This window comes from Perca flavescens, chromosome 14, assembly GCF_004354835.1.
Source record: "Perca flavescens isolate YP-PL-M2 chromosome 14, PFLA_1.0, whole genome shotgun sequence".
NCBI classification, from domain to species: Eukaryota; Metazoa; Chordata; class Actinopteri; order Perciformes; family Percidae; genus Perca; species Perca flavescens.
This window is the reverse complement of record NC_041344.1, coordinates 32,123,959-32,148,504: the sequence shown is the minus strand read 5'-3', so window position 1 is coordinate 32,148,504 and position 24,546 is coordinate 32,123,959. Positions and strand designations below refer to the sequence as shown.

Sequence of the window (24,546 nt, the reverse complement as noted above, 5' to 3'; positions counted from 1 at the left end):
AGGCTCGGTATGTCGGATGAAGATTCCCGTGCCAGCACCAGCTCTTCCTCCTCTTCATCGTCAACTCATCATCATCAACATCAGCAGCAGCAGCATCAGCAGCAGGACACAAACACCCCAAAGAAACGAGAAAGCAAAGCCAGCATGAGCAAGACTTCCAAACTCCTCTCTACTAGTGCTAAAAGGTGGGCTTGCTTATGAATGCAGTCAGGAGTGTGGTGCACGAGGAGCCCACCTGTATTTTACACCGGCTACTGTGAGCAGTTTACCGGCAGATACAGTTTACCCTGGATATATTGCCGCTCATTCCCAAGACTGATGATCGGTCTCTTTAGGACCAAATCCGGCCCCTTGCAAATTTTGATCCGGCCCACAAAAATCAATTTAGGTTTTTCGCCAAACCAAAAAGACAGGAAAATATTTGCAAACTGCAATTATGCGCCACTTAAAGCTAGTGTTTGGCATCGTTGTGATATTAACCATTCTGATTCCAATTCTTCGTTTCGATTATAGATGGAGTTGTTATTTCACAGGGAAGTGGAACTTTTATTTTGATTCAGTGGTGATTTACAGTTTTACCAGGCTTTTCAACATGAAATAAAGCCACACAACAACCGCCTGAAAGTACGGTGGTTGCTACGGAAACCAAAACTTGCGCAAGGTAAATTTGGAACCGATGATTTGATTTGAACCCAATTTTCCAAAAAAAACCCGATTCCATTGGAATCGTAATTTTTTTAAACTATACCAAGTTGGAACTGGTTCTCGATGCCTAATCCTACTCAAAGCCGAATTTGGCAGATTTGCCAACTTTGAGTTTGCATATTCAGGCCTACTTTTGAAATTGTAATCAGAATGCATTGTTTTGCTAAATTCTTTGATGACTAAGGAAGGAATTTTTTAAAAATATAAAATATTTTTTTAAGTAGCACCACACTTCAACGGTAGCATAACAGTCATGACCAGTCGAATGACGAACGCCGTCCTTGAGCTATGTTACTGGTTGCACGGCGTTCGTCATTTGACTGGTCGTAACTGTTATCCCAAGATGGCGCCCGCCTGTATATGTGTATAGTCTTTCTAAACTATCTTTTTAATAAACTGTCTGTACACTTAGAAAGTTCTCAATGCTTCAGTTTACCTGTAGGGACCCTCATTATGCTACCATGGAAGTGTGGTGCTATTTTGAGCCTTGTTAGTGATATAGAAATAGAGATTTGTTTTTATTTTCCTGTGCCCTGACGACTAGCATGATAAGCTAATTAGTGGTTTGCGCTAAAACTGGTCACAGTCGATTAGCATGAAAACCAATCCCAGAGAACGGTCGATTAACCCCTAGGTTCATTTTGCGCCGAATTTCTCCTTTAGTTCAACAAGCAAGTTGCTGTATTTTAGCAGAATACTGAAAGCAGCAGAACGGAGTACACTTTAATATCTGTTAACTGTATGTATCACAAGTAATATCGTTATTGCGATGTTCAACGTTGTTGCATATGATCCTCATATCGTGCAGCCCTATTGTTGAGGTGCATCTTCAAAGTATGCCATTTCCATAATTGACGTGGGTTGTCTTTTGTGAAATTTCTGCCAAAAAAGAAATATTTCCCCATATCCACCAGGCATCCTCTGCCTTCTATCCAGGCTTGTGAGTTTTGATTTACAGTTTTTGATCAGAGCTTAGTGTTTAATGCGTACATTTTCTTTGCTTCTGCAGAATTCAGAAGGAATTGGCGGACATAACATTGGATCCACCACCAAACTGCAGGTGAGTGAATTATGAGAATGATTATTGTGTAATTAGAAACGTAGGTCATTGATAGTGTGCGTTTCAGGGCAAGTGTGGTATTTTTATTTTTTTATTTTTTGTTAAGGGAACATTAAGTGTATTATGACAAATTAATGCAAATAGTCCTTCATGTGGCCGTCTTGAATGCTAAAGTGGAAAAGCCCGTCTCTGTCTGTATGCCAGAATGGGAAAATTCACGTGCAGGTTTTTTTCACTGCCTGCTGTAACAGGCAAGTATTTATTTTGTCTGCCACTCCAAATGTTATCTGCCACTTTTGAAATTGTTGAACTCAATGAAGAAAGGCATTAAGATCATTTAGACATTTAATGTAAAGGAAGATGTCATTCAGTGTTTGATATATTTCCACAAAAAAAAATTACATGCATGGAAAATTCCTGTGTTAAAATTACACCGTAGCTTTTGGGGAGCCCTATTTTTGTCCCCCCCCCCCCCGCCTGATTTTCGGCCTAAGACTAGACTATTTTCTAGGCAGATATTGACTTGGGACTATACTGGGTGGAAGTAGGCTACCGGCAACATAGGATTCCACTCGCTAAGCTAAGCTAGCGGCGGGGCTGCCGGACTAAGACAATGCATGCACTGAGACAAAAATGCGTTTGCCCGCCTATATAAATATAGAGGAGACGTGAATAACCCTATTTCAACAAACTGTTGCGTATTCCTTTAACTTAGCTTTAGCTTTGCACGTTTGCTTAAAATGCTAACTCATCATTAGGGGTCATCAGCCTGATATCAAATTATTTAGCTGTTCTGTTATGAATAAAGATAATGTAACTTTTAAATGTCATGATTATATTTGAACAGTATTGAGTAATGTTAAGTATTACACAAATGTAATATCTAATAATAGTCACATTTACTTAAAAGCTGACTTATCTCTGGCTGACTGGCATGAACTCTACAAGGACCTCATCAACAAGCAGCTGCCTCCCTTATCTGACTCTAGTCATGTACTTGGTACAACAAAAACAATGTAGACCACAAAAGCAGGCCTGGAGTAAACGCAATATTAGCCCAAAAAAAGGCATTTCGATTCAATAGACCAGACCTAGTTGTTTATTGCTAAGTTTCTGCAACTCGACCTGTGCCCAAAGGGATCTGTGACACATTCAGGTCCTGGTTAGCGTGCGTAGAAAAAGTGTCAAAAAAGATCTCCTACCTAATCAAACAGCATTTTTTTTGTTTGCCAAATTGTTCCAGTTTGACCCGTCTTTCAAACAAGCTTGGCAGGTTTGGACATGTGTCATGCAAATGAATTATCACCATGTGCTACACGTGTTAAGAGCTACTACTAGGCTCGTTCCATAACTTAACATGCTGAATGCCACACAGTTGTTTTGCATGATACATCTGATGCACATACTGGATTCTGGCAAGCATTCATAAATCTGTTTGGTATGCATATCAGGGTTGGATGAATTGTAATGTCATTGAAGTGAAGCTGTTGCAATCTTGTGTCGACACACCCCCTCTACAATAAGGATACTGTGGCCTTGCAGGTGTAAGGTGTTCAGAGGAAGGAAATAAAAATGCTCAGGAAGACTTTGTCACTTTTATGAAGCCTTTTCTAACAGTTCAGGTATCTTGAAGTGATCAGTGACAACACGTCTGTTGGGATTGTTGGCAGTAAAATAAAGCTAGTGCAGGGTTTTTCCTGGCTCAGAGTGGGCCTTTGGGGTGGGGGGGAGAGACTGCACACGGCAGTAAGAATGATCGGTCCGCGTAGAGTAAAGGCAATGAGTCTGTTACCTTATTTTGCAGAAATCTATGCATTTACCTGTTATTTCTGACAATTATATTAACAAAAATGTATATTATGCTTGAGAAAATAAAACCCCAATTAACATAACTGGTTATAAAAAACAGTATAAATATTTCAATAAATCACGGAGAGAGTCCAATACAGCCTGACTCTGGAGATAAAAGTGAGATTAGCTCTCATATTTCAAGTTTATGTTCTGCTTGTTCAACGGTTGTTTGATAAATTGCTCTTAAACACATTCAGAGAGGATTTGAAGTACTATTTTTATTCTCAATTCTTGTCATTTTGGTGCTGGTGATTTTCCTTTGGGACTGGCTAAAACCTCTTTGGGGGGTGCCAAACATTCTATGCAGGAAAAACCCTGAAGTGAGGTGTGTGTCTGAACTGAATGTCATGATGTTGAGACCTCGAATGCGAGCTGATTGCATAACGGCGAGCTTAAACCCACAAGTTGCGCAGCCGAGACCCAAAACAAGTATTTAGAGGATGAACACTGGCCACAGAGGAGCATTAGGCTTCACCGGGACCTGTTTCGTTTAACACGCCTCAGTCTGTATGTTGTGTGAGTCATAAATCTCAACAATGTGCACTGTAGCTGTATACCCTCCAAACCCCCAGTGGCATCATGGATTAACTGAAAGCTCTGATCGCTCAGTGAGAATTATTTTGAAGAATGCAGGATTGTTGACATGAGATTTTATTTTGAAGTTCTTATTTTACAAGCGTAACTGTTTAATCTGATAAGATTATGAAGTCAAAATTGCTTCCCTGTAGACAAAGATGATGGTTTCCTATAGATTAGATAAAAATGGAGTCTGTCACAACCAGCACAGAATAGAGAGAGAGAGAGAGAGAGAGAGAGAGAGAGAGAGAGAGAGAGAGAGAGAGAGAGAGAGAGAGAGAGAGAGAGAGAGAGAGAGAGAGAGAGACCACAGAATGACTGAGCTTCTACCAGGGCGCCTTTAACTGTATTTTTGATTGAATGAAGAATAGAATCCTATTATTAACCTATTGCCCCTCATTTTAATTTATGGGCATAAGGGACAGTCCCAATACAAGACAGTGGCGGTCAGAGCTGTGTTTAGGTCTTTCTTAGTTTGGCATGGCGTAGCGCTGCGGAGGAGGGTCTGGTTAATCCATACAGCATTCCAGGATGGGAGAAAAACGTGCTCTGGTTGACTGGCATTTCTTTAAAACAATCAAAATTGTCTTGGGCGATGCCGGACAGAGCCTCGGTGCCGCAGCAAAATGGTCTCGGAAAGGAACTTGTTTTGGTGGAACATGTGTACGTTCACAAGTTGTTGTAGTCGTGCAACTGAAAACTCAGATTGGACAGATAGTCAGGATAGCTAGCTGTCTGGATTTACCCTGCAGAGATCTGGGGAGCAGTTAACCATAGTCCATAGATGGAATTTCTGGCGGCACCGGAGCAATACCGGAAGAACGTCGTGGATATAGACTAGGGGCCCTATCTTGCACTCAGCGCAATTGCCTTTGTACACCGACGCATGTAACATTCCTATTTTGCACCCGACGCACAGCGGACTTTTCCCTCCAAAGAGGCAAGTCTGTAAATTAGGGAATGTATTTGCGCCCCCGGGGGCGGTTCAACGAAAAGAGGAGGTGTGTTCCGGCGCAAACGTTCCCTGGTGCTATTTTGCAGTTTCAGAAAACCATTCCACCACTGACCAGGAAAAACCTGGTCTAAAGTCAGTGGCGCTAGTCTAAAGTCAGTAGCGCGTTATTCAGATGCTATTTTAGGGGCGCATGCTTGGCCATAATGTAGCGTGTGCACAACGCTACAACGACACTTTTTCTTCTCTCATCTACACGGACGCAGCAGTTCCCATTTTTGCAAGGAAAAATATTACTGAAAATGCGCTTCAGGTGTTTGGATAGATGATGAGGCACTTTACAGTACAGTCCTCAAAAAGCAACATTCTTTGTGGCTTGTTGTGTTTTTCACAACCTTTCCATGAATCATGGATGTGTTGATGACATAAATGAGGAAATATTAGAGGACTTAAGGAGACATGATGTTGAACTACGGCGGGATTGGACACTCCGGCGGGACCTGGTCCGGGAGTGGCAATGCGCGATGCGCTCCTGATGGAGCGGGTGGACGGAGATGGAGTGGACGGAGGAGGAAGGGGCACAACAGGAGCAGGTGGTGCGTTTGGAGGCCCACGCTCCATGGCTGCAGCAATCCTCTCCAGATTTGAGGAGATGCGCCGAAGAGGCCGCAGCAACATCGCCACCTGGTCAAGACGGGCATTTATTACTTTGCCGCATCCCGGACAGCTCCCGCCGTCATAATAGCAATACGCCGTGGAACAAGCGCGCCTGCTCTTAAAGGGAATGTAAGATGACGCTCTGATTGGTTTATTGCAAATTACGCCCAAACCACACCTAGCTACTTCAGACCAACCCATTTTAGATTTGCGTCGGGCGCTAGGGTCATTTATACCGCCGGTATAATAGCAACAGTTCCCGAGATCCGCCCACAAAGCTACTTGCGTTTCAGATCGTTAAAATAGGGCCCTAGGTTAGCCTATTTTTACAAAAACGTCTGCTACGGAGCCATAACGTGAGGTACAAGGTAATGGAGCCTTTTATAAATTGTCGTGTTTCTTTGGAACTAAACAACGGACAAATAGTCTTTAAACGCTTCAGATGTAAAGGTATTCACAGTCAAGTGACGTAAAAAAAAAATGGCGGTCAGCGGAATGCTAACAGGAGGTGATGGCCAGTTAGCAACAAAATGGCGCCATAGATGGCTCGAGTTCTGAAGCGAAACTTACCCCCTTGGCGCGACCTCGGCTCGGCTGGATATTGCATCATTTTGACGTCACGATGTCGCGCGCCACCTTGGATGCATGCGCAACCAGATGTTCGAATAGTTCGAATATTCGGTGTTATTTTAGAGGGAATATTCAAACGTCATTTTTGAGCAATTTTGACAGCCCTATAGCCTGATGAGATCGTCTTTTCAATGCAACAGACAACCCTTGCATAGCCACACACCTAGAATATTTAATTGTTGTGTGTTGCTATGCAAGGCTTTTGCCAGGCCAAAACATATTTTTGATTAATCTGTAGCCAAAAATAGTTTCCAACAAATACAATCCTCCTTTTTTAAGTAATGTATGCAATAACGTAAAATGCCTGGCTGTTATAGGAAATTAAGGAGACTTTTTTCTTTCTTTTTTTTTAAACTGAAACTACATATTTGTAGGAACCCGTAGGTTTGTGGCTGAGTGCCACAGACAGAATGGAGAAAAATGAACATAATGGTTTTGGTCAAATGTGTTGACACTAAGGAAAAAGAAATACAGAAGAATGGCGCCCCATCTTAATTTATAATTCAAATCCCAGTCAAGTCCCAAGTCTTCAGCTCTAGTAAGTATGTTGTCTTTTGTTTAATAAATTCACAGTCGATGGTGGAACAATTGGTGTCACATTCTGTACCTTGCATTTTCAGATCATTTTTCTATGTTCATTCTTAGGGAGCTGTGCTGTAGGTCTCTCGGACACTGACAGAGATCTGTGTTTTCAGGCATCTCCCTTTGTTTATTTGTTCACGCCTAAGTTTAAGAGACATTGTCCTCACCTGGTCAAATGAACCAAAAGGAGGAAATGCCTCTGTGTTGAGATAAACGGCTCCAAACACGCGTGATGAGCGATTTATCTCTCCGTCTTCCCAGCAGCGTGGAGAAAGGCCCCATCTCTTCATTTAGTCCTGTTCCACTTGGTGAAAATCTCTTTATTCAGCACCATGTTTAGAAAGGGGATTTTTAGTGGATTTAGCTTCTTTCTGCTTCCTTTAGCACAGAATCTGCTCTTTAGGCTATGAAGGGAGCCGGCCAGCCACGCCTCGCAGATGCTGTTTAATGGATTACACATCGATGAGTCAGTCGGTTGTCGTCTCACTTCTCTCGAGGTTGTTTCAGGTCTCCACGCTCTTTTTAAATGGACGCTGACGGATAAAGAAAAGACTTATCCTGACCATTATCACCAGTGCCTCCCTCGTAGCATTTTTTTGTTTTATGTGCACTATGAGGCTTTCATCTGTCATTTCACAAAATCGAATTACACTCCACACAGGGAATGCCGTGCAGGCCCTCTTTTTATTTTTCTGCTGCCTCGTTTCCACTGAAGTGTGAACTGCACTGCAGACATAACGGGCCTGTCTCGCCCTCCCCCCCCCCCCACCCACCCTGTGTAGCTTTCATTCACCATGTTTTATTCCCTTAGTTACTTTATTTATGGCTCCCTTCCTGACACTCACACTCATTCTCTCTATCTTTAACTCCGCCTTGTGTCCTCCTACGCTGTCGTTCACCATGTCTCCTCTAAAGATGTAGTCCCTGGGTGTCAGACGAATTCCTGACATTCCCGGGGTCTGGGGGGCTCATGACAGCCAAGCACAGTTAGACGCTGTCTACAGCAGGGTGATTAGTGCTAAGTAGGGTTGGACAGATATGGTGTTTATGGAGAGTTACTGATATCTTTAGGTGTGTGTGTGTGTGTGTGTGTGTGTGTGTGTGTGTGTGTGTGTGTGTGTGTGTGTGTGTGTGTGTGTGTGTGTGTGTGTGTGTGTGTGTGTGTGTGTGTGTGTGTGTGTTATGTAGGCCAGTGTGGTGGTATGGTGTGAGTGTTGAGGTGTGACATCTGTGTCAGACAGGAGATTTGTTTGTATTGTTGAAGCTTTAGCGTGTGTGTGTGTGCTGAGGTTTTCTCAGCAGCTTGTACATCTCTATAAACAGCCTCCTCTCTGGAGAGGAAGTGGCTGGCCTGTACACCGTTGTTACTTCACAAAGCCCTGACAGCGGTGCTCTAAACTGCTGCACTGAGGAAAAATCTGAAGACGTTTCCCCTCTGCATGCCAGGCTTTAGTTGGACAGAAAGGGGAAGTAGATTTTTCATTTCATCTCCCGTCAGCTTCAGATAGACCTGATACTTGTGTGTGGTACCGACCGAAATGTGTGTGTAGAACTGATAATCTGTTTGTCTCCAAACTGTCCTGAAAGTTGGCATCAAAAGTCTGGTCAGATTCGTAATCTTGTTTACTCTATACTCTGATCATAGGTCCTGATTTTAATACAAATGAAGCTTGATTTGACCATTTTATATTGGAAATTTCTTGTGTGGCTGCTTCGGTTTGTTTTTATTTTTTTTATATTTCACAACTTGTGAGGCTTTTTTTTTTGTCAAATGAAAATAAATGTTTACAGGGAAGGAATAGATGCCATTTTAGTCCAACTGAACCTTTTTTGTGATTATTATGCCTAACATGTCTAAAGCAGGTCTTTCAATTAGATTTCTTACTTTTTAAACTCTTAAATGAACGTTGCCAGGTTTTTGCAGATTTTTTTTATTTTTATTGAATTGTTAAAAAATAGTACTAGTAAGCTAACATGTCAAATGGTACCCAGCTGTAGTCAGGGCGATATTGCTCGTTGTTGTTTCTGTTACATCCTGACAGTTCCTGCAGCGCCTCCATCAGGCCAAAACTTCCAGTTTCACACAAGAAATGTTTAACTCAAAATTGGGACATTGCTGTGAAACGTGCTGTGCACATTCATGCTGGCAAGGGGATAAATCATTTAGAGCACGTGTGTCAAACTCAAAGCCTGTGGGCCAAACCCGGCCCCTCCCAAATCAGATCCTACCTCACCTAAAGTTAAATTTTGGCCCGCCTAGTTGTGCACCAAACGAAAAAGACTGGAAACTGTTTTTCAAACTGCAATTACGCAACACTGAAGCAGAATTTGGTAGCTTTACCATCTTTGAGACTCAGAAATTCAGTTTGCATATTCAGGCCTGAAGCAGGTTGCTGTGAGTCGGCCGTGTGGAAGTTTTAAAAATGTAATCTTTGTTTTAAATGATTTGCTAAACTCTGTCAAACTCTATGGCTTTATGTCAACCAAATTGTAAGTGAGAAGACTATATGAGACATGCAATAATACAGTCAAAAATATTTGACTTTATTTAACTCAAAATTAAAAGCATGTCAGTAAACTATACATGTCCGGCCCTTGATATGATGCTTATTTTCCAGTGTGGCTCCTAGTGAAATTGAGGTTTTATTTTTTATTATTTATTTTTTTTATAGTCTGGTGACCCCATGACTTCCTCCAGCGCCACCCTCAGGACAGGACTAAGAATAACAAATCAGTATGGGGTGTATTCTCTCTTTCTTACAGCACGTTACAATGAACACTGCAGCCTCTGGGTGTTGCTGATGGGACTTTAAAGGTCCCATGGCATGAAAATGTTTTTTTAAAGATTATTTTTGGGCCTTTTATTGACAGGACAGTGGAAGAAATGAAAGGGGAGAGAGAGGGTGGAATGACATACAGCAAAGGGCCGCAGTTCAGAGTCGAACCCGGGCCTGCTGCGTCGAGGAATAAGGCCACACCTCCCCCCTCCACCTTAGACAACTTATCAACTAGCTAGCTAATGTAAACAAAGACATGTTTTCTTGCGGCGACCTTCATAAAATGAGCAGTGGTGAAAGGTATTATAGTCCACGGATGTATTAAGAGAACGTTATAATCTAGCTAGTCATGTTATGATGGGAAGTGGAAGTGACTATGCTATATGACTATTGGTGAATTTCTGTAGCAGAAACAGCGCCGCCTATAGGCCTGGCATATGAAGTAGCATATTGAGTCATTTACAAGTGGATTTGTTTGGACGCAACTATTCTTGAAACGAATCCAGGGAAGACGGGTAAAAAAAAGATCGTTTTGGTACGTGTGGACAGGGCCACCGAAAGCTCATTGTGGAACTGGCTCTAGTGGTTGTAATTCTGCACCAAGGCAGAATTTCTGGAAAGAGACTTCAGATACAGTACTAGGGGACCACTAAGGTCTATATAAAAGAGACTTCAGATACAGTATTAGGGGACCACTAAGGTCTATATAAAAGAGACTTCAGATACAGTATTAGAGGACCACTAAGGTCTATATAAAAGAGACTTCAGATACAGTATTAGGAGACCACTAAGGTCTATATAAAAGAGACTTCAGATACAGTATTAGGGGACCACTAAGGTCTATATAAAAGAGACTTCAGATACAGTATTAGGGGACCACTAAGGTCTATATAAAAGAGACTTCAGATACAGTATTAGAGGACCACTAAGGCCTATATAAAAGAGACTTCAGATACAGTATTAGAGGACCACTAAGGTCTATATAAAAGAGACTTCAGATACAGTATTAGAGGACCACTAAGGTCTATATAAAAGAGACTTCAGATACAGTATTAGGGGACCACTAAGGCCTATATAAAAGCATCCAAAAAGCAGCATGTCATAGGACCTTTAAACATTAAAGGCATACTATGCACTTTCCGTTTTTGTCTAACTGCTACCCCTAGAGTCGCTGTGGAGTACTTGTATTTAACGTTACTGTCATAAATACCACTCACGCAGAGCTGTCTCTGCACTCATAGCGATCCCCTCCCCCCTGTAGGAATGGTCTTATTATCAACAATGGATGATTCAACAACTTCGTAAAAAATGGCATATAACAAGCAAGGGCACTTGACATGTTGATAAAATGTCGGGAGTACAGTCTTCAAGTTGGACCTATTAACACAGTCAGGGTGGGCCCCCTGCTGTTCATTTATGGTGTTCAGCAGGAGAGAAAGCTGCGTTTACGTTGGCGTAGGGTGGAATATACACAGCCGTGACGATCACTACTGTTAGCTCTCTCGGTAGAAAAAAAGGCCGGCATCTTACAGACATGTACTCGAGGTCAGGGGAACAGTGTTTATCTATAATTGTCCTGTTATTACACCAGTTCTCATGTACGTACATACAGAGCCCCCCCTCCTCTGCTCTTACCGGAGTCCTCAGTCCTGTCCCAGCGGAGCGGAGTGCGACCTGCTAGCTGCATGCTAGCATCGGGTATCCCCGGGTGAAGCCAGGTTTCAGTGATAGTCAAAACCCAGCAGTCACAAACACAGCGATTTCCAGCGAGTTGTAATTCCAAGCCGTCTGTTTTATGCACCAGGGATCTGGCATTGGAGAGATACAGGCTCGGTAGAGGTGGCTTGTGTGCTATGCTAGCCTTAGCATAACACCGGACCTACGGCCCCGCTTATACTTCTTCTCCCTCCTCCGTCTGCGCCGCCTCCTAGACCCGACAACAATCCACAGAGAGCCTGGCGGTCTCGCTATGTGGTCTGGGATGTTGTGCGTATAATGAAAGACACTGAAAATAGATATCTGGTGCTGGTCACCGATGTACAAAAGGTTCTGGCGGGTGTAGCGGATGTTCTGACAGTAACATGACAGAAGTAAAGCAATTAGTGATTCTCGTGAGATTTGGCGGGGTGCCACCTCCCAAACTTGCATTGCTGGTTTTGCCAGCGGCATCCCTCCCCTGCTTTGCTATCGGGATGATTTGCCCTACCACGAGTTCGTTTATCATCGAAATGACTTCGAAGCTGTTTTATTAAGGTACAAATCTAAATAAAGTTGAAGATTTTGTTTCACATGTGTAAAGATTTAGTACAGAACAGTATATAACCCTTTATATGGCATTTAGGACATGATGATACTTGGCATTTTTTTTGACAAGAAAAAGTGGACTAGGGCGCTTTTGGAGTTAAAAATAAAAAAGCTGGCAGCGTTTTAGTTCCAAGAAGCAGCCGAGGGCATCTTTTGTTGCTATAACAACAGCTACAGTATCCAAGAGTGCTATGTGGAGCAAAGCGGTTGAGCGAGCTAGAGAATGAACAGCTAACGTTAGGTAAAACAAAGCGAGTCAATATAACTCGCTGTGCTCTGACACAGCACAGGTCTATCCATCAGCAATTTCTTTCTTTTTTTTTTTTTTCTTCTTGTTATGGAAACGACAGGTCTCACTACTCCACTTGTCACTGGTCAGCTGTCATGAAAGCGCTTGACTAAGTGTGTTATTTTTTTAGTTTAGTTTTTTTTTTTCAAAAAAAATGTCGCCGGTGACGTTTCAAAACACGGTTTACTCCATGGGATTATAATGTAAAGCAGACGCTGGCAGCTACAAAAAAAATGCAAGTGTGATCATGGCCTTAGGCTGCATTTGCCATGTCCCTGTATGTATTACTAGAATATGTCTAATGTCATGATAATGATTTCATCCTTTTCACTCAGACCTGATCATAAATCCAATCTTTTTTGATATGATGTTCATCGTACACTGTCGTCATAAAGCTCAGAGAGAAGATTTGCGGGCTGAATGCTATTGTATTGATTATTATTGGCGGGGTGGGAGCGCGGAGTCTCCTCTCTGTGGCACTCAAGTGAAGTAGTCATCATATTGTATCAGTTAGGCAGCTTATTACAGTATTTCTCCCTGTCATCTCTATACCATTGAAAGCAGATAGCGGTGATTGAAAATGAAGCCCAGTGTGTATATTAAGGTTTACACAGAAGACATGAGACTGTCAGAGCTGTGGTTTGGAAGCAGAAAGGCATTGTGAAACGACACAAAGAGATGAATTTAAACATGAGGAGTGATGAATACAGGGGCGAAGAACCTTGAGAGAATGAAGAGATGCATTGTAATCTTTCATGATCATTTGTGAAGCTTTTACACTGAAAGTCAAACTGAAAATCAAATATGTTTTGCCAAGAAAGCAATCTACAGTATATTTCCTTATTGTTTGGATTTATGTACTTATTTGGTCAAAACTGAATTACCAAAAAGAAAAAAATTCAGTCAGTGGTTTGTGGACAGTTTTGTAGTTCTTTTTGATTAGTAGGAGATATTGTGGCTGTCATAAAGCTCCCTTTATCTCCAACTCAGTATTACAAGGCGAAGGCCGACGCAAACGGGTTTCTCATTCAGCTGCCCGTAATTACGGTCTGAACGATGACAAGGTATTTAACCAGCCACCGTGACTTCATACGTCACTCAGTAATGTCGTGATTCCAGTCACAGAACTACCCGTTGATGTGAGTTTTTAATTTTGACAGTCCACAGGTGTTGGAATTGCATGCACAGAATTTTATAGACCAAACAATTAATCAGTTAATTGGGAAAATAATTGACGATGAATATAATGGTTCGTTACAGGCCTACTTTTAGGATCCTCATGCTGGAACTCACTGTGGCCGCTGCAGCTGAACGTATTTGTCTCTGCTGCGCTGCAGGAGTCAGTTTTTAGCTAAAGCGCTGTGTGACAGTTTTATAGGTTAAAGGCATAGAAAGAATGAAACCGCTGAAATGTCAGCCCTCTTCTTGCAGTGCAGTGCACTGGGTAGCCTTTGTGTGCGACAGAGGCAGGCGGGGAGGAAGTCCCTGGCTCTCTCTGCGACTCGTCTGTAAATGTGAGACGCCTCTATTGTCGGGCAAAAGAAGCCTCAGTCTGGTTGGTTCACTGGGAAACGATACAAAATCTATAGAGCTCAACAGTGACCGCCAAATCTTTTAACGGCTCTGGTTCCGGAAGTGTTTTCCCCCGTTCACTTGTTCTATTGACGTTTCAAAAAATTGCTTATACAAAGCGTTTTAAGCCTGGAACCAAGCCAACCTGCTATGACAGCAATCATTACCATAAAACATTTGATTCTGCGCAATTCTGTGCAAAAAACTATTTGAAAACGGCAAGAAAGGCAAAGGTACAAGACCGTGTACAGAAACGATCAGACTTCAATGGTAGCAGCTCGCTGTAGCTGTTCGCGGTTACGGTAAACATTTCTAGAGTAACACCGAGTTGGACCAATCAGAGAGATGGCTGTTACGTTTAGGATTATGGGTAGTGTAGTATTTATCCATAAGATTGCAAATAAAACAAGGTTGATTTCATACCAACATGTGGCTTCTACAGGAGCAGAAACTTTTGTTTCACAACCTCGTAGCTCGTGGTCAGTCTACCTCAGATGGTTTAGACATTATGGCTGATAATCAAAATCCTTATGGAGTAAATTAATGGGATTTTTACTTCCGGAACCACACTGAGCTCTATTCGGTCACGTGGTGTTTGCAGTGTATCAGCAGTCCTATCCCAGGTCAGGGCTTCCCTGCAGGAAGGCTGGTAACCCAGTGTAAATGAACATGTGGTATGTTTTATACCAGGGGGTGTTTCTCCTCACATCTGGATAGCACACTGTGGCTATTACATTAAATCTGAATGTTATGAGCTTGTTCTGGGCACTCTTTAAAAAGAAATATAGGCTGCGTCTCAGGTTGTTAAATTGCATCCAGGTTTCCTCCATTTGCTTCCCTTCCTCGCATCTTAGTCCGTCCCTCCGAGGAAGTATGGGAAAGGAAATCATTAGAGGAGAGAGGAAACGAGGAAATGTGTTTTAGAGGGATGAGACGTCCTTTCCTCTGAAGCGTCACGTGAATCCATCAGCTGTAGGGGCGGAGTTAGCAACGACCTCCAGCTGCACGGCTCCTGGGAAGGCTGCTCTCGTGTATCTTCGCTCAAAGCTCCTCAGAGATCCCTCCTCCATCCTCGCTCCTCAGGGCAGGAATAAGAGCCTTGAGACAGCTTTCACGAAACAGGGGCAGAACAACTTTGGGTTCAAGCGAGGACCTATTAAATAAGTATTCTATATTGACGACGATATATTTCTAGGGTAGGGTACCCAGACCCCTCTACTGTAATATGAAACAAGTAAAAGCAGAGAATCTTCACACTTGAGAAGCTGGAAACCCCAAATGTATGGTGTTTTGATTTTGAATTATGATTTATCTGTAGGGCCCGGAGTTGGTTATTCAGGCCAAGTATCCAGCAAATTTTAAGTGATGGTTAGGAGTAATTTCACCCTAGGGTCCTTTGCACCTTGACTTCGAGCCAAACAACCTAACGTTATGCTAACGTTAGACCCAGCAGCAGCGGGTGAGCGGACCGCTGACGTTAGACCCAGCCCACTGTTCAGCTCCTTCTCTGTAAGCGATACAGCATGAAAGCACCGCGGAACCAGCAAGCCAGGCAGCCGGTGTTAGTTAGCTAACGTTAGCATGCTAACTACGCTTTAACGTTACAGATCAGACATCAGACATCGTTCACAGAAAACGAGTCTTGTTATGTCTACAACATTATTTTAGATATAGTATAAGTTCAAGTCACCACTACCTCTGGTCAAAATATTGAATTAGTATCTCAATATATTGACTCAGTATCTCAGAATATAAACAAAGAATATCAAAGTAATGAGAAACTATAAAATATTGACTTAATCTCAATATATTGGCTTAGTATCGTAATATATTGACTTAGTAACTCAACATATTGGTTCAGTATCTCAATATATTGACTTAGTAACTCAGAATATCTCAATATATTGACATAGTAACTTAAAATATTCACTAGGAATCTGAAAGTAATGAGAAACTTTAAAATATTCACTTAGAATCTCAATATATTAACTTCTGCACACCGGCATGCAAAGTATAACTTTGTATTATGAGTCTGGAGATCTTTTTTTCTTGTTGAAGGGGAAATCTATTCTTGGGACACATTTGTTTCTACTGTTTAAACTGAATTGTATTAATGTTGATAGTGTTTGGATGCTTTCAATGGTTTCTTCAAATTCTGCATTAGCAAAACACAAAAAATTATAAAATGATGAATCTTTACCCGGACAAGTGACTTTTGTTCATGGACAAGTGAAGCGTAAATGTACTTGTAAGTGCCTCAAAAAGTTAATGTCAAGCCCTGCATAATGTATCTGTGGTGTAGCCAGTCTGGCAATGCAGAACTAGGACTGTAATCTCTTGGCCCTCGGCTACTTTTTTACTGCTGAAGTTCTTATGGCAGTAACAATAAATGGTTTACATTTACCAGTGCTGCTAAGCTATGAGAGCAGTCAGCCACCTGGGCTATAATGTACATAGGTTTAGATTCCTGACTGTGTGTCTGTATGTTTGCCTCTTTTTGTGTGTGATTTGTCTCTGCTCTCCCTCTCTGGCGTGATAAAGAGCGGGCAGAGTGGAGCGTCTGCCTCAGAAAGTGAGAATATTGCCTCACATTTACCTCTTCTGTTGTTACTCTGAACAGACAGCATGCAGAAGCTACTGATTATCACATAGCAGTGTGCAGAGTACCTGGATTTGTGCACTGAATTATCCTTAGAAGTGCATCTAAGTAATAGATAAGATAGAAATGTAGTGTTTGTTTATTCAAAGTGTGTTCATCTTATGTCTGTGTAAATACAGTATATTGCTGTACATGGTGTTTTGCATGTACAATTTTCAACTGAAACAAGTATTTTATTTTTTTATCCGACAAACATGCTTTAAGAGCCCTACTTGTCATTTCAAAATGAAATGGCAAACTGAAAAAGTGTAGTTTGGAGCGCTTCATTGAGCACTCAATTGCGTGAGAACATCTCCAGCATTAAAAATGCTAGTGGAAGCTGCTGTTGACTTACTGTGTTGCTGCTGTTGAATCAAGGCTCCTGTGAAGCGGCTGTAGTCGTCAGCCCCAGCTTTATCTGCACAGGCAAATGATCTTTTCTTTTTATCACTTCCCACAGTGTTGGCATAATGACTCGCACGGCTGATTGCACTTTATTGTTGTAATGAATTACCAATAAGATGACATGGAATAGAGTTCTGACTGCAAACCATTAGAAAGATGGTACTTGTTTAGTCATTTTAGTCATTAAGCAGATGTTGAGTGCAACAGCAGAAAAAGCCTCAGTACATTGAAGATAAACTGTAAAAGAAAGTCAGAAAACGGACTAGATGTTCAACTAATGGCTACCATACGCTAGGCTCGATGGTGTTTTAAGCCCCCGCTGTCGACTTCAAGGCCTCTAACCTTGACCCTTGTCTAACCCTAGTGCCTCCCGTGCAGCGCTGCCTGGAAGACGACGTTGGGGGCTTTAAACACCAAACACCGTAGGCGAAGAGTTTGAACAGACTTTGAAAAGACTAAATTATGACACCATCTCATAAAGGCTGTCATAATATGTAAAGACTGTGGATCTTGTAGGGTCACACATTGCAAGACTACAACTAGATTGGTTTTGAAAGATTTAACCAAGCTAACTAGTTACCTCTAGCGTTAGCTGGTAACTTTTAAGGGAAAGTTTGCAGATTTTCTGTTCTGCCGTACATGCAGATGAATGTCTCCAGTACCCGGAGGTCTGTGTTTATCTGCCGGTAAAACTCCCGTTGGATGACTCTCCTAAGAAGGGTTGAACACCAGCAACTTACCCTCTTTAGCGTTTAGCTTTTAGCCACCAGGCAGTGAAATACTCTGGGTCTTGGATCACTTATTTGACACTTAGAAAGCCCAAAGTAGAACACATTTTTTAATCCTTTTGTTATGAAAACATGATATCTAACGACAATGTGACTGTGTGAACAACGGTATTATTCAGGTTTTACACACATTCTTTTGACATTTATACAGAGCATTCGGAACCTGCGTCTCAATCTGGGTTTTTACCACAGTTTGCGACAGTTTACGGCTTACGGTCAGCTCTGTGCGTTGCTATGGTTACTGTACACAAACCAACCAGCCAACAGTTTGCAGGGCTGCGGTCGAGATGCATTTCCAAAAGAAAAGAAGGAGAAACACCGCTACTTTCAAACGGTATGAGACTTTGATATCAACAGGTTTTTGGATATGCACAAACATCGCAATGTTGACATTTTCATGAAGATGGTCAAAGGAATGAAAGCATGGGCGTAAATCTCATCTAACAGTTGGGGGGGGGGGGGGTGGGACAATAAACATAACATTTCTGAAAAGCAATTTTTGAAGGGGGCACAAATAATACAGCCACATACTTGTAGAGGACATTTGTACACAGAGGAAAGTCTTAATACTGTCATTAGTGTAGCATGGAGACTGTACCATTATCCTTCTTTTCAGGGTTTCTCTTGATTCAATGGAAAAGCTGACTAAATTGACCAAAATATTCTTCTTTAAAACCATAAATGTATTTTTAAGTTTACAATCAAGCCACAAAAATACCTTAAAACATAATTAGTTATTTTGAAAAAGTGTCCCCATATAAAATAAATACAATGCTTTTGTACACTTGTTAAATTAGCTGATCATAATGTAAATTAGTGAGCCACTGGTAAAGCTCATCTGCTCACGCTGACAGCACACAGCTCCAAAAATATGAACTAAGCTCTACACACTTACCTGAGACTCTCCACCTGACTGTCCCTGGTCTCCCTGAGACTCTCCACCTGACTGTCCCTGGTCTCCCTGAGACTCTCCACCTGACTGTCCCTGGTCTCCCTGAGACTCTCCACCTGACTGTCCCTGGTCTCCCTGTTCCTTAGTTCTTTCTTTCCTTTACCTGTGACATGGTGACGTTAGTATTTTCCAAGCACCCATTCTTATAAAGATGTTACCAAATTGTCTTGATATGAGGACTTATTGTACTTACTTGGCGTTTTGGTGTACTGAAAAAGGATCTTATGCCTGTTTTTCTTTTCTCTGTCATTTTCTCTGGGCAACAACAACACAAACGTCAGATGTCTAAATATGAGTTAGGTTCATAGGTTCACCACACGGTCATGTTATAATTATAAAATGATCTTGCGTCCTCCACATAAATATTAGGTTTTGTCTGGGACAGAGGATATACTTAACTGCAGCCAACCCACTGATCTGTCACACATCATATTGAGCAGAAAACAACTGTAGATCTTCAATATTAACCCTAATATCAGTTCACACACATAACGTTAGGCTTATCGCTGTGTAAACGTTAGTTGTAGTGGGTGCATTTCTATCCAACAAGCTATTAAACAAGCTAAGTAACGTTACATTATATTACACTAACATAGCAAACTTTTTTGTTTAAAAAGTTTTTGTTTAATGTGAATAAAATAGCCTTGAACAGCCTACTGAATACATTCCACAACTAACGTTACTGTAGTGAATCCAACTACCAGTATGTTCTCTCATTCTCTCCCGTGGTCCGCCGGACTTGCGTGTGGGTAAAGCAGGCAGTGGACCAAACCACTGTGAGGCAAGGGAGGGGGGACTAAAAATGTTTCTAAACCTAAAAAGCATTTTTTGGGGTTTGTATTGTTTTACTACTTGCACAGATATTTTAAGTATACATCATTATGTTATTTACAATACACAGCGTGGTTTTTAATGATATTTCTAGGAGGGAACAACCAACCCTTAGATAGATCCCCCTGGGATTTATGCCTATGAATGAAAGACGGAGGCCTTGTCCATACAAAAAACTTTGAAAAAATCCAATTTTGTACGGCTGCATGTAAACAGGAATATTAGTGGAATATTCATTTTCATTAAACATGTAAACTGCTTAGTTGGAATATCATCTTTTTTGGAATAAGGGCAAAACCGGAATATGTGCGTGTAATTTACATGATGTAAACGTAGTCAGTGTTTAGCTGCCCGATAAATTTAGTGTTGTGGTTCACACAGGCCCACAGGAGGCAGCGCCGCTATCACCATAAAAAGCCCTCTATATTGCACTGTAAAATAATATTGGTACACTAAAACAATATAAGGTTGTTTCAATGTAAAAATATTAGTGACCACTTGTTTATAAGTTGTATTGTCCTTCGTGTCATGGGGACTTGGTTAGTTTATTTACATTTTGTATTAGCCTGAAGCTCAACGCCAGGCCAATGCAAAAACATCAAATAAACTGAACAGGTCCCGGGGACCCGAAATACAACCTAAGGGTTAAACATAATCGGTCAACTACAAAAAAAAATGTGATTAAATGAATTCAGTAAACAGCTTGTTGAGTTATACTGACAGAAGCTTCCAATCTGATCCATTTTGTTTTTGAGTTGTTCTAACTTTTGGTTTCAATGGTTGTGTTCAGAATAAAAAGCTGGCGCAGTGATGTATAGAAACACTTAGGACTGGGTATCGTTTGAAAAAATTCAATACTGATACCAATTCCGTGACTAAACAATGCTTTTTTTCGATACCAATTTTATAAAATCTATTTTAACAAAATAAATTACAACATTACGGCACAGTCTTGTTTTTTTTTCAGCTCCTACTACTACTCAATGTGTAAAGTAAATATTTGTAACGTTAGACAGCCAAGCAGAAGCATTATTAGAGCTTGGTAGAAGCATGCTGCGTGCTTATTGGCTCACTGACGCTGATGAGATTTACTGCTTAGGAATTTAAATTTGGTATTGGATGACTCAAATACTTGATGCTAATGAGGCAATTCGGTCCGTGCCTAAAAAGTATTGAATTGGGTACCCAGCCCTAGAAACGCTACATTGTTTCAAACGGACAGAAACTCTGAGCTTTTTTGGCTTTTTGCACAATTATAGTTTTGAGTGCTTTAATTGAACTTTTTGACAGACAGATGCTTGGATTCATTACCTGCAAATGGATGTAAAATGCCCACTTTTGCATTACAAAAGAAGTGCAGTATTTGGTGTGTTTTTGGCCATTGTTATTTTCATACTAAGCATTGAGCTTTTTGACTTGCAAGACATGTCTCAAAGACTTGAGAGTTGACTTGGACTCGATCCAGAAGAAGCTCAGTGGAGTTGCCGCTGAAAGAGTTTTTAGAAAATTAGAATCCTAGTCACATAACCAGTGTAATGAATTAATGTTAATATTGTGGTTAAGTCGGGCGACTAAAGAGGTTTTCATCCATGACAAGAGCTGTCTGGTTTTGTAGCCTCCAAATGTTTAAAAATGTAATGTTCCCTGTCTATGTACCGACAGCGCCGGTCCCAAAGGAGACAACATCTATGAGTGGAGGTCGACCATCCTGGGCCCCCCAGGCTCTGTGTACGAGGGGGGAGTGTTTTTCCTGGACATCGCCTTCACCCCAGACTACCCCTTCAAACCACCCAAGGTGAACTGTGAATGGTTGTTGGCAACCAGCAAAGCCTTTTTTTTCTTTTCTGTCAACGTTGGCACAGATGGCTCTATTTCAAAGAGGTGTCATTCTCATAATGTTCCACTAGAGGGCCCCCTGGCACTTTGGAATGCAGCTAACAGCAGCAGCTCCTACTTCCAGTCTGAATTCCCCAGACTTCTCTAATATATGGGATCATGTTCTCCTTTTTTAGGGAGAATCTATCCCAACCAAACTGCATTTAAAAAATATTTAGGAATGGACTCTGACCTCGCATGTTTCCGAACATAGACACCTCCATAAAATGTGATATATATATATATATATATATATATATATATATATATTTTAATTATTATTTTTCTTTTTTTTCTTTTATGATTAATCAAAACGACACACAAAAATCATGAAAAGATGACACAGTAACCACAATATTCAAAACCATACAAAAACAATAGCCTATCAACCAAATGAACATTTGTATGAATTAGGGCTGCACTGCGATATTTGATAACGTACTTGAACAGGCATTATTAGGCGTCTACAGTTCTGCATTCCTGCTGCTGTCAGTATTCTGCTAAAATACATCAAACTGCTTGTTGAAATTAAAAAAATGAAAGGAAATTATTTCCAACATTTTTAACATTTCAATGTTCAAAATGAGCAGCACTGAAAAAAGAATAAATTACATTTGAAAGTGCAATTTTCTGAGATTTTCTTTCAACTAACAAAAAATCCCTGAGTGTATTTTGCGATGTGTTGCAGCCTTTCGCGATGTTTATTACGGCAGTTGATATCGCGATGACAATTTAAAAAAAAATAGGATATATTGTGCAGCCCATAGACTGTATAATATTAATGGACAGAACATGTGTGACATCACCCATTGGTTTGTGGAGATCTGCTATCCGTCATGGAGTTTACCGTTACGGGCGCAGCCATCCTGGTTGCGGATGGGACGATTTTAGACGAGAGGGAGGAGCTGCTTACACTCTATTATTATATATTATACTCTACGTTACACACTTTCACATCGTAGCCACGCCCTAAAACACCCCCTGCTTTGTCGCTGATTTTAAAATCAACGAGACCACAATAAATAAAAAAAGAAAACCTCATTCTGTGTTGCAGAAGACTTAAAACTAGCGATGGAGACCATAAACTCATTATGAAAATGTTTACTGAGGTAATAAATCAAGTGGGTCACTTTCTAATAGACTTCTACAGAACCTGAACTCCTTTTGCAACTGCACGTGTCTCCACCTGCTGGAATTCAAAGAGAATGCAGGTTTAAGGCACTTCCGCATTTGCAGCACTTCGCCAAACCGGATGCTTTGTCTATTAATATTAACGGTCTATGGTGCAGCCCTAGTATAAATTACAACAAACCGGATAGCTCTTCTAAATCCACAGCCACTTCTCTTCATTTCAGCATAAATGTAATGTTTTAAAGGTGATTGTGTCTACATGTCCACATTCTACACTGTATTTGAGATGGTGAATGAAAAGCAAACCAGTTTCTGATAGATAAACTGCTGCTCAGTGGGTTTGGAGTTATAGTTGACTACTTGGACAAGGTCTGGATTAGGGATGCTAATTTAGTTTTTTTTTCTTTTTTTGACTGATAGCTGACCCTCGTTAACCGATAGGGTTGGGCATTGTTTTGATTTGAACAATTCTGATTCCTGTTCTTCCTTTTGATTCCGGTTCTTTGAGGGCTGGTCCCGTGATTATTTCACAGATAAGAGGAACATTTTATTTTGATTCAATAGCGACTAACCGTTTTATCGGGCTTTTTCAATGTAAAGTAAAGCCATACTAGAGCGCCGCTTACTGTGCTCCATGGCTGCAACACAACAAGCGCCTGGAAGTATAAAGGCCGTTGCGGCAACCCAAACTTGCGTGTGTCAAATTTCAATAAAGAAACTATTCCATTGGAACAACGGAGTCCCACTCCACCTGTCTGGGAGGCTCGCACATACTTTCCGCGCTTGCGGACAGCTTTAGCCTTGTACCGGTCGCACGGCCACGATGTCGCTTGGGTTGTCGTGGACGCGTGCCGCCACTTTCCTGGAACCGCTCTGCAGTGCAAAGTTTGCACTAGAAATAGATTGTATAAGACAACTTTTCTTTTATCATGCATGTTTCTTTTTGTTTTAATAAAATTGTTTAACTGATTGCCGTTTGTATCTGTATACATGCAGTGCTTCTAATACTCCCTGCACTCCTTATGACAAAATAAGTTATGGCTACATTCAGTTATTTGTGTAACAAACATTGTCAGTTTGTCCCGGCTCGTACCGATGCAGGTAAAGTTATAGTAACTGGAGACGCGACTTTTGCATAAAACAGCCTCTGGCCTATCAGTCACAGACCAGTCTCAGACCTGCCTGCCCCCCAGCACAGAGGGATGGGAAATTAGAGATGGCTCCATCTGTAGTAGTAATCTGTCAAAATTCTAGTTCTGGTTACAGGTAAACGGTTAATCATTAACATCCCTAGTCTGGATTGATACTTGATAACAAAGGCCTGAGAAGAGTCATTTCATTTTAAAGAGTATTTTTTTCCTATGGAGGTTTAGCGTACGTGAGAAAAGACGATGTGTATTAAGGTGTGGAACGGAGACTCATCTTTTCTCGTGTGTGTGTGTGTGTGTGTGTGTGTGTGTGTGTGTGTGTGTGTCCGTCCGTCCGTCCGTCCGTCCGTCCGTCCGTCCAGGTGACATTCCGTACGAGGATCTACCACTGCAACATCAACAGCCAGGGGGTGATCTGTCTGGACATCCTGAAGGACAACTGGAGTCCTGCCCTCACCATCTCCAAGGTGCTGCTGTCCATCTGCTCCCTGCTCACTGACTGCAACCCTGGTGAGAGCTGCATGCAACACACCATACACACATACATACATGCACATGGGTTTTATCTTTTATATATTTACATTTTTTTCTGCACCCGCAGATTCCATGTGGCCCTGCTAAGCATTGAGCTCGGCCCTTTCCACTTGAGGTCTAAAAAAGCATCCATTTTACGACTGAGCATTACGGGCCACATCAAAGGGGGAAAAAATTAGGAAGATTTCTTTTTTTTCTTTTTTTTTTTGCATTTTTTCGAGAATAAAGTCGAAATGTCGAGAATAAAGTCAACATGACGAGAATAAAGTTGAAAATACCATTTCAAGAA

At 41.4% G+C, this 24,546-nt stretch overlaps 1 protein-coding gene across 3 annotated transcripts in view; it reads left to right on the top strand.

Annotated features, from left to right (window-relative positions):
• Positions 1–24,546, top strand: part of ube2e1 (ubiquitin-conjugating enzyme E2E 1) — a 29,147-nt gene that overhangs the window by 1,353 nt on the left and 3,248 nt on the right. For all 3 annotated transcript variants that reach the window (XM_028597747.1, XM_028597746.1, XM_028597748.1), the window contains exons 2-5: positions 3–185; positions 1,715–1,765; positions 21,232–21,364; positions 24,086–24,233. In XM_028597747.1, the coding sequence (XP_028453548.1) occupies positions 10–185; positions 1,715–1,765; positions 21,232–21,364; positions 24,086–24,233 (508 nt within the window). In that variant the 5' untranslated portion in view covers positions 3–9. The remainder of the gene's footprint in view (positions 1–2; positions 186–1,714; positions 1,766–21,231; positions 21,365–24,085; positions 24,234–24,546) is intronic.